The 10974-nt window shown below is 36.4% G+C and overlaps 1 protein-coding gene across 1 annotated transcript in view; it reads left to right on the top strand.

Annotated features, from left to right (window-relative positions):
• The first annotated feature begins 1754 nt into the window (after positions 1-1754).
• Positions 1755-10974, top strand: part of PPP1R1C (protein phosphatase 1 regulatory inhibitor subunit 1C) — a 121623-nt gene continuing 112403 nt past the window's right edge. Inside the window, exons 1-2 of the mRNA XM_027556109.1 lie at positions 1755-2078; positions 3987-4047. Coding sequence (XP_027411910.1) covers positions 1998-2078; positions 3987-4047 — 142 coding nt within the window. The 5' untranslated portion in view covers positions 1755-1997. The remainder of the gene's footprint in view (positions 2079-3986; positions 4048-10974) is intronic.

Genomic DNA, 10974 nt, shown 5'->3' with positions numbered 1-10974 from the left:
CACGTAATTTGAAGAAATACACAGGAGAAATAACTCCTTTAATGATATCAATTCATATTTTCATTTGTAAACTGTTACACAAAATGTAATTTATAAGTTTCTTCTTGAAACTATAAAGATGAACCCATCACAAGATTTCTTGCTTGTCAGCAGTGTTCTCCACCTGTAAGTGCTTACACATCCACATTTTCGTTTGCTTTTTTCCCCTAGAGGGTATAGAAAACTACTTGAGTAACGTGTATATCACTTTCTATAATCTTTCCACAGAACGCTGCATACTTAAATCATTAAAATGGATTCTGGGTATGGACTCAAATTTTTTTAAAAAAAGAGAAAAAACTTCATTTGTAAATATCTGGAATAATAACAAATGTCTAAATGGTGATGGACAGGGAGCCCTGGCGTGCTGTGATTCATGGGGTCATGAAGAGTCGGACACGACTGAGTGACTGAACTGAACTGAACTGAGATGTGAAAGTGAAACTGAAGTCGCTCAGTCGTGTCCGATTGATTCTTCATGACCCCGTGGACTGTAGCCTATCAGGGTCCTCCGTCCATGGGATTTTCCAGGCAAGAGTGCTGGAGTGGATTGCCATTTCAAGTCCAAAACATATTGAAAAATCTGCGTTAAAAAATCTAGCATTCATCAAACACTATCTTTCAATAAGGAAGTAGAGAACTCAAGTTCTTTCTTCTGTTAAAGCAGCGTCATTTTCAGGCTTCCTTTGCAAAAGGAGTTGAATGCATGAAGACCATCTGGCTATGCTATTGTTTCCCCTTATATATTAACAGATGTGAAGAGCAGGCCATTTGACCCCTCTACCTTCACCACTAGCTAATATGACCGTAATCCTGATCATATGACTGTATCATTCCGAAGACTTCCCCCTTTACACTTTTCTCTCCTAAGACGTTTTGTTTGCATATATCCCCATTATTAACAATGAATCACAGTGTTGGATCCCATCAGGTTTCCACTGATGTCTAGTCACTTCTGTATTCTTCCAAATCAGAGGCTATAACTGGCGCCATCAGGAAATAGAGGTCATTGCAGCAGCAGTGACTTTCAAGCAATTTGCTAAATTTAGCAGTCTAATACTTTTCACTCTAATGAAAATTGTGGACTATAATTATAGAATGCTGGAACAGAACAGGAGCTTAAAGGTCATCAAGTCTAAACCCCTTGTTTTTCTGAGGAAGGTGTAGGGGCCAAGACATTGCCTCTGATTTGCTTGAGGCCACAGAACTTGTTGGTAGTAGAAATGGAACTTGAACTGAGATTTGCTCAGCCAGGAGGGTAATGTTCTCACTACACAACAGATGCTCTGTCTCTCGTGATCAGTCTTACCTAAGGAGATCTCACAGCATAAATACAGCTGATATTATTGGTTGTGGCTTACCCTCCATGGCCATTCATCAGTTTGGTAGCTGGATCTGAAATAACTAAGGTGTCTGACTGATAAGGTACTCCAAGAGAAATGAAGTGACTCTATATCCAAACCCTGCCCCCAACTCTAAAAACTTCCTGCTTTATGTTCATCAATAATGAATGGCCCATCCCTGCAATACTCAGAGGGAGCTTACAATGCACTTTTGAGCAGCCGCTTAGTAATGTACAGTGGATAGAGCCTTTCTTTCAAATCCCAGGGCAGCAGGTCCTTCAAGGCTAGCATTGCATTTTCAATTAGCTGCTGAGTGAATGCTTGGCATGTGTATATTAGTGAAGAGCCACACAATTAGCTTGTTCCTTTCTGTATTGTGCTGAGAGGATCTAAGGGATTGGTGGGGAACAGGCAAGCCATGCATCACTGTGGATGTTGAAGAAGAGAGTTATTCAGACCTTGGCATCTTCACTTGCTCGCTCTGGAATTACAGCTATTTATTACAAAGCACTCTGTGTGGCTGGGTGGAGTGCGCCTGAGGAAACACATCCCAGACACCACCTGGGGTTCGTCTTCCTGAGTCCTTCACATCTCTGACTAATTCTCATCATTATTATGGAGCCAAACAGTCCCAAAAAGATACAGTTTGCTGTGCCTTTATTCCAGAGTCAGATTGCACCTGAAGCAGCTGAGCAGGTAAGTGGAACTGGGTGGGGATCAGTTCCTATACATAAGTAATACAGACATTCATTCTTGTTATTAATTAAAAGCTTCTCTACGTCTTGAATTTGCCTAACTTTGTGACTTTCCAGAATATGTGAATGAGAAATAAGTTTGCTTTCATATGCACTTGTATTTGAGTTTCACTGAAGAAACTATTGGCTAAATGCAGTATTTCATGTGATACAAAATTAGCACCCCTTAAGGAAAAATGATCACGTTACCAATATAGATTTGGATCCAAAAATCTGTTTGCTTTTGCTTATTGAAATAACAGCTTCAATATTTAGAGAAACTTATACTAATTTTCAGAATTAGAAGGCTTTTATTTTTTTATTTATACAAATCAAAATATTCACCTAACAATGAAAGCATTAAATCTCAGTAATTTCAGATCATGGGCTTAATATTTTTTGTTTTCATTGTGTATCAAAAGCAGCAACTATAAATATATGTAATACAGGATCATAGGTATGTGTATAATTTAAAAAACATTTTATTCAGATATTAAAAATAGTATTTTAACACAACCTGGATATTTTTCCAAGTTAAATATATCTATATATTTTTATTTCTATCTCTTTCTGTCTTCATGGGAGGCTGGTGTACTGTATCACCTTTCATATTCAGATTTACTTAGACTCTTGATTCAATGCAACTAGTAAAAAGATCATTTGTAATAAAATTTTTGCCTATATAATTATTAATTTCTTAAAACTTGACTTATTCCTGAGTCCTTTTACAAATATTATATACAAAGTCTTGAAAATAATTATTGAATCTGAGACTTTTATCTTCCTAGGATGTTTTGATAATCTGAAGTAGATTCACCCAAACTCAAGCCAAATAGATGCAACCTTGAATCTGTATCTATGTTAAATGGAGCATTGGTTCTATCCTGGACAAGATATTGTTAGTAAAATTTATCCACTATTCTACTAATTTGGGAATTTACTTACATATGTAAATAATCAAGGATATATTAGAAATTCTAATAATATGTTCCTGTAACTCTTAAAATAAGGGGAAAAAACCACCACAAACCAAATCTATTAGTTTTAAATGAATTACATACTTCTGTAAGAGCCATGTTCATTCTTTGTTAACTTGTTCTAAACAATAATCTAGAAAATAAGAAAAGTTTAAAATATTAATTGAAGTTAAGTATGTATGCTGTTAAATTTAACCCACTGGAAATTTGAGTTTTCTAAGCTGCTCTTGGGAGAAGGCAATGGCAACCCACTTCAGTACTCTTGCCTGGAAAATCCCATGGACAGAGGTGCCTGGTAGTCTGCAGTCCATGGGGTTTCTAAGGGTCGGACATGACTGAGCAACTTCACTTTTACTTTTCACTTTCATGCATTGGAGAGGGAAATGGCAACCCACTCCAGTGTTCTTGCCTGGAAAATCCCAGGGACGGGGGAGCCTGGTGGGTGCCGTCTGTGGGGTCGCACAGAGTTGGACACAACTGCAGCGACTTAGCAGCAGCAAGCTGCCCTTACCCTGTTTAGAAATAAGGGTAATGGATCTTGAAAGCACCATCAATGTACGAGGCTCCAAGAGAGCCACTGAAATTAGCAAGTCATCCCTGTACCTTCACTGCACTTCAGCCTTAATATTTGGTGGCATCATTTGATTACATACAACTATTTCTGTTCTGTGAACATGTAGTTTTTGATTAAAGAAGGTGATACTAGCATCTGCCAGTTCTACTGTCTAACTTTTTTTTTATTGAAAATAAAATTAGTGAGCAACCTACTGTGTGCCTCCCAGAAATTTACTCTCTATATTGGGGAAAGATGAGGATGGGATAGGCTTGCAAGGTATAGAGCAGCCTGGAGCAGCAACTGACTCTGACCTTAGCTGGTTCTTTATTGTTCCCAGATCAGGAAAAGAAGACCTACACCAGCATCACTTGTGATTCTCAATGAACATAACCCTCCAGGTAAAGACGCATAATATCTTATGTACCAAAGCAATAGAATTGTTTGAAGAACATCAAAGAGCATGCCATTGTCAAAAGATTTCAATTCTGTTTTTCAGTTAGACATAATCTAACAAGCTAATATAAACAAAATCAGAAATAGATACTATGAAAACTGTCTCATCTAACTGCTTTTCCTCTAGAATAACTTATTGGTGGTGATATACTATGAAATGTTTTGTTAGCATTCACAGTCATGTGTTCAGGTGTTTGTATAGAACCTGGTTCAGTGCTTATTAATGAGCCTCGTGGAAAGTTGCTTAATTAGGTTTCATAGCTCAAATTACAACCCTGGAGATGCTTATATCTTTATGGAGTAGGTTTTTTAATTTATCAAAGGTTGTCACGGGGTGGGCAATGAGCCACAATTGGATACAGCTTTGATGCTGATGTCATCTCTGAATAATGCAACTGACAAGTAACCAGATCAATTTTCAGCACTGCCCATTTGAGAGCCATTCTGAAGAGTTGCATCCATTTGTTGAGGTTTTATTCTCCATTTCCCATAAAAAGTAAAGCTGCATTATTATTCCTGATAAAGGACTATGATCTGCAATACACAAACAAGTACTTATTGAATGGGGGTGATTTTAATCTCACATTTAAGTGCTGTTTCTAGAAACAAAAGACAGCAAAGCTCACAGCATTAATTTGTAACCAAGCAGGACTTGTTGTTGGATATTTTGCAAGTATAAACAATAAGGGTAGATTAAATGAGTTTGCATGAATTGTAGTGAATGATTTGTTTTAAATTATTTCACTCAGGTGAAAGTCTTTGATTTTTTTCAGATCCCTTTCTAATTAGAGAAACATATTTAAGATAAGAAAGTAAAATTTTAATAGAATATTAGCCATGGAGCTCAAATACAGAAAGCTGTTCATTTAATGGGAAATAAATTAGCAAATTTATTCCTGCTGAAAACAAAGAATTGTAATTTGATCCTGTATCTTTGAAGTGCTAAGCATTTTAAAATCATTTTTCAGCATGTTATCTCAGTAAATATTAACTTATATTTGGTTGAATAAAAGGTGCAAATGATATGTACCTATAGTTTACAGATAAATGAATAGGTAATTTTAGAGCAATTTTCTGTCACTGCCTTTGCTCTAGTGGCTGACTTCTCCTAGAACCTCTCTATGCTAACCTTGAAAAGATGGCTGACTTCTCTACAGTGTCCTAGAACCTCTCGATCATAACCTTGAAAAGACGTAACAAGAAGAACAGAATCTTCATAATTTCATCTGTACTAAATGTTTCTTCCCTATCGAACAGTTCTTTGTTTCAAATATTATATGAACACTCTATCAAACAAATGATAACAGCAAAAACAAAAAAAAAAGCTAATTGTTAAATGAGCTTTTAAAAGCAGTTGCTGCTTGTTGTCCTCAAAAGCAATGTGTTCTTTGACAATTAAAAATCAGGTGCAGCTTTAAATTCTGGCAAATAAACAAGTCTCTTCAATGTACTGATTGCCCATGACCCATATGAGTATTTTGGAATCACCTATCATTAATGCTGTTTAAAATTCAAATCTCTGAAAATATTTATTGTCAATTACTGAAGCAAAGGAAATTAAATTTTCCATTTTAAAGACATGATTAACAGATCTTTCCAATTCATATGATAAGACTGATATAATCATTATTAAATGAATTAGATATAGCTTACTATAAGGAGTTTGCAGAAATAGTCTGTTATAAAAGAATATTTGAAAGAATGATTTAATTTTAGATTAGAAATACATACGCATTCTGTTTACATTTGATAGAAAGATATTTCAACATGTAAACCAGACTGTTTCCAAGTTCATCTTTGCTTGTGTAAACACATAGATGAGGAGGGCACCTGATTAAAATTCCAGGAGCAACAAAAAGGCACATCAGTCTCTTTCTTACCAATGGCCTAGAATTCTCAGCAGTAGAAGCACCACAGAAACATTTGTATAACCTGTTAAGGATGTATCCCCCTCCAGCAGAGATTAGTTAATTTAATTCAAAGTAATGGGACACAAGACAAAAAATATTAAATTGAAAGCATCATACTTAAAAAATTTAAAAGTGAAGGGTGTGTCTTTATGGTGGAGAGGGTTGGAATGACTCTAAACAGCCAATGGTAACAGAAAGATACTAGAAGCCAGAGATGTGGGTGTAGAGGCACACCATAGACAAATTTCATCTTTTCAAATGTTTTCTAGGGTAATGTTTAAATCTAGAAATTGTGTATTTAAAAAGGTGAGGAGGGAGTTCCATGGTGACCTAGTGGTTAGGATTCTGGGCTTCACTGCTATGAGTTCAAATCCCTGGGGAACTAAGAATCCCACAAGTCACAGAAGCATAGCCAAATAAATAAATAAAATTTTAAATGGTGATTAAATGAATTTCTGTTGATAAGAGTAAATGAAGAGTTATTTTAGAATAAATAATTTTTTTATAAAAAACTATATTAATTCCTAAAATTATTTGGTATTGAAAATTAGAGAGCTTCTAGGAGAAGTCAGCCACTAGAGCAAAGACAGTGACAGAAAAATTGCTCTAAAATTACCTATTCATTTATCTGTAAACTATAGGTACATATCATTTGCACCTTTTATTCAACCAAATATAAGTTAATATTTACTGAGATAACATGCTGAAAAATGATTTTAAAATGCTTAGCACTTCAAAGATACAGGATCAAATTACAATTCTTTGTTTTCAGCAGGAATAAATTTGCTAATTTATTTCCCATTAAATGAACAGCTTTCTGTATTTGAGCTCCATGGCTAATATTCTATTAAAATTTTACTTTCTTATCTTAAATATGTTTCTCTAATTAGAAAGGGATCTGAAAAAAATCAAAGACTTTCACCTGAGTGAAATAATTTAAAACAAATCATTCACTACAATTCATGCAAACTCATTTAATCTACCCTTATTGTTTATACTTGCAAAATATCCAACAACAAGTCCTGCTTGGTTACAAATTAATGCTGTGAGGATTGCTGGAAGAGAAAATCAATCTCCCCCAAATTTGGCTGTGGTAGAGGGAGTTCAATAAACATCCCCCGTTTTACATTACATGTCTAGTTTCACCTATTAGATCTACAACAAACTTCTAAATGATGCCAAAACTACTGGATGCTTCCACACTTTTTGCTCCACATATTCTTAGAAATGAGGAGTAAATACAAAAGTATTTTCTCGTATGCATCATGTTCCTAAAAATTACTTAACATAAGACATATGAATTCAATAGCTTAGTATCTCCTTTCAACCTTGAGAGTAAGTCTATTCGTAAAGACAACTGGGATTTCCAATTGACTGGGCTGTTTGTCTCCACACACTGAAAAAAGAAGCCATAGTTCATTGTGGACGTAGCGTGTGACTTTCTAAATGAAGCTTTCATTTCAGGAATCTGACAGTAAGTTAATTAATAAGATTTTCAAGGCTCTCAATTTAAAATCCTGAGACACAGGAGAATATTGCCGGACTTATTAGACTGAGTTGTTCAAACAGAGAGGCTCCAGGAATTTTTGATGATGGGAGGTTTTGCAGGTCATCAAGTTAGAGTGAAGGTTTATTTGTAGTGTTAGGGCATTCATATGCTCATAATCTCTCTTCATGGAGACCCTCTGTTTTACAAAATGAATGATTTATAGTCCAAAGGCAATAGGTACTTTGAGTGCAAGTTCCAGAAATCACACTGAGGACTTTCCTGGGAATATTAAGGATGAAGAAGACATCTCAGCCCCAGACCTGAAGGGTCTTGTCATTCCCAGGGACCTCCAATCAAATGTATTCAAGTAAAAGTGTGCTGGACCCAGAGTCCATACAGTTTTGTTTCATTCTTTTTTCTCATCTTCTTTGAGAATAAGGTTGTAATACCTTCTGATCCACAATTATTGTTCATTTTCCAGCATTTATTTTGTCTTATGAATATTAATGACAGTACAGAAGAAAGAAAGGGCCAATGTTTGTAGACTATTCAAGGTTTAACTGGTATTAATTTCTAATGACTGTCAGAAAAGCCTGTTTTTTTTTCTCCTCAGCAGTTATTTTTACGAGTTATTGAATGTCAAACCATGCTCAATGATTTAAACATAAGTGATGCATGTGGCTTTCAGAGGTTCATATACTGTACAATTGATTGATTTATTTTCCCATAACTGTTCGGTCTGTGCAGCCTAATGGCCCAATCAATAGGAATAATTGTGAGCCAAAGATGAGGTTCCTAAGTCGCTTCAGTTGTGTCCGACTCTGTGCAACCCCATAGACGGCAGCCCAACAGGCCACGCTGTCCCTGGAGTGGGTTGCCATTTCCTCCTCCAATGCATGAAAGTGAAAAGTGAAAGTGAAGTCGCTCAGTCGTGTCCGACTCTTAGCGACCCCATGGACTGCAGCCTACCAGGCTCCTCCGTCCATGGGATTTTCCAGGCAAGAGTACTGGAGTGGGGTGCCATTGCCTTCTCCGTCGAGTCCTTAGTCATGTCAAAGTCTACTATACTTTGTATTCAAAGGACTGGTATAATCTTTAAACTAAATGAAAGCAAAATGAAAGGGGCAAGTTATAAAACTATGAAGTAGTGCTGCCTTATATCAGCAGGATTACTACTTTTGCCCACTTTGAATAATAGTATGGGCTTCCCTGGTAGCTCACATGGTAAAGAATCCACCTGCAATGCAAGAGACACAGGTTTGATCCCTGGGTTGGGAAGATCTCCTGGAGAAGGGAATAGCTACCCCAATATTCTTGCCTAGAGAATTCCCTGGACAAAGGAGGCTGGCAGGCTACAATCCATGGGGTCACAAAGAGTTGGAGACACCTGAGTGAGTAACACTTCCACTTTCATATACTGCTGACCTTTTATGTTGATTTTGATTAGAAATACCTTAGTGAAATATGACAGAATGATGATAAGTTCAATTCACTTTCTTTTTCTTGGCCTCTGTTTTCCTACCCATGGATAATACAGAAAGTAAAATAACCCTAAGGTACTTTTGCACAATGCAGAAAGGCAGTATTCGTAGTGGGTAAAGCAATGCCTTTGGAGTAAGACTTGGGTTTGAATTCCAGCTTTGCCAGTTCTTGGTAGTGAGACATTACGTGTGCAGCTGACCTCTGTGGGCTCAGTTTCCTCCTTTTAAAAATAGGACATTGAGGTGTAAGAAAATGCAGAGCACAGTGTCTGCAACCAAATAGATAATGAAGACACGCGATCCCCCTGCATCATCATATCCACACTGAGAAAAGCTAAGTTCTCCTAAAACCTTCATTTCTTATCAGAACATGGCCCAGCTCTTTTCCAGTCCTGACTGCATTAGGGAGTATCAGTGTTCCCATGAGGCAGTGATTCTTGATAAGAGAAAAAATGTACCATTAACTCCTAATTCCTCATCAGGATAAGATACACAATTGTGAAATTGTTATGGGTCTTATACTGTGATATTTATTCAACTGACCATGTCTGGTTTACAAATATAATTTACATGAAATAGGAGTCCTTGGGAATTAAAAAAAAAAAAAACAAGAACACTACTGATGTCTATAAAGTTATGGAAATATATACTGCAAGCAAAAGATCTTTGTGAAAGGTTGTATCCAATCAAAAATGCAATTCATGGCAATTTCCTGGTGGTCCAGTGGTTAAGATTCCACACTTACTACCAAGGGTCCAGGTTTAATCTCTGGTCTGGGAGCTGAGATCCTGAAAACCACTTGGCACCACCAAAAAAAAAAAGTGCAATTCATATTTCTAATAGTGTGCGGGAAGAAAGAAGATTAAATATGGAGTATAAAAAAACGTTTAGCAATATTAAACTCTCATTTGATTGCTCACATTTGCTTCTACTCCACTTGCTCTCGTCTCCTTCCAAACACTGTCCTTGTGGTGTATTCCGCCCAAGATTTCTTCCTTTGGTTCCTTCTTTCGGTTCCTTTGCCAACTCTTAAGACTTAGTCTAGACTGACTCATTTGTGCAAATCAGTCTCCATATTTTCCAAATACTCTTAATTAAATTGCAGCCCGAGACTCATTTAAATCTCAAAACTTTCCCATCTAATCTGAGTCACTGCTTGGCTTTGTCATTCTAATACACTCCTCTCACCTGCAACTCTTAAAGCTATTTATTGATTTATACATTTGATTCAATTAACTATTCACTGAGTCCTTATTCTAAATCCTTAAGGAACATGTGGACTAGGTAACAGAGAATAATACACCTGGGTGAACCAGGATACAACTGTAATAACAAATTCCAACTGCCCAGACCACAGTACAATTAATTCTGACCAAGACACAGAGGCATTTATCATGCTCAGTTTTCTAGGAAACAACTGTAGATTTTTTTTGATCTTTTGGCTTTAAGCTTTTAAGAACTGGCATTAGAGTAAAAGTCTACTATTTATTCCAAACTAGTAGATATAGCTACTAAAATTAGTAGTGTATCCAGTAGATATTAAATGCTCATGGGCTATTAAATTTAAATGGATAAAAAACAGATTTTCAAATCCAATGGCAACCTATCAAACTTTTGGGGCACCTATTCTGGCTAAGGCACAATGTTAACTGCTTTAGGGGATAAAATAGTAAGTCACCATCCCTTACCTCATCAGAAACCTACTTGAGGCATAATCTGACACATGTATATTGGTGGTAAGATCAACAGTATGTGGCAAAATTTAAGATAGATTTCAATTCAGTACAGAAATGTTTACCATAGGATGTTTGGGGGAATTAGGTTATAGTGTTGTAAAATACAGTACAAATATTAGATGCTTGATAAATGGCAACTATTATTTTGGAGAGGCAAGCATGTGCTACTTAAAAGTAGAGATGCTGGGATCACTCGGGCCTGGATCTGGCTCTCAGTTGGCTACTTACTGCCTGCATTATGCCAAGAAAGTGGCTC

The sequence above is a fragment of the Bos indicus x Bos taurus genome, chromosome 2 (genome assembly GCF_003369695.1).
Source record: "Bos indicus x Bos taurus breed Angus x Brahman F1 hybrid chromosome 2, Bos_hybrid_MaternalHap_v2.0, whole genome shotgun sequence".
Classification (NCBI taxonomy): domain Eukaryota; kingdom Metazoa; phylum Chordata; class Mammalia; order Artiodactyla; family Bovidae; genus Bos; species Bos indicus x Bos taurus.
This window is presented reverse-complemented; position numbering and strand designations above follow the sequence as displayed.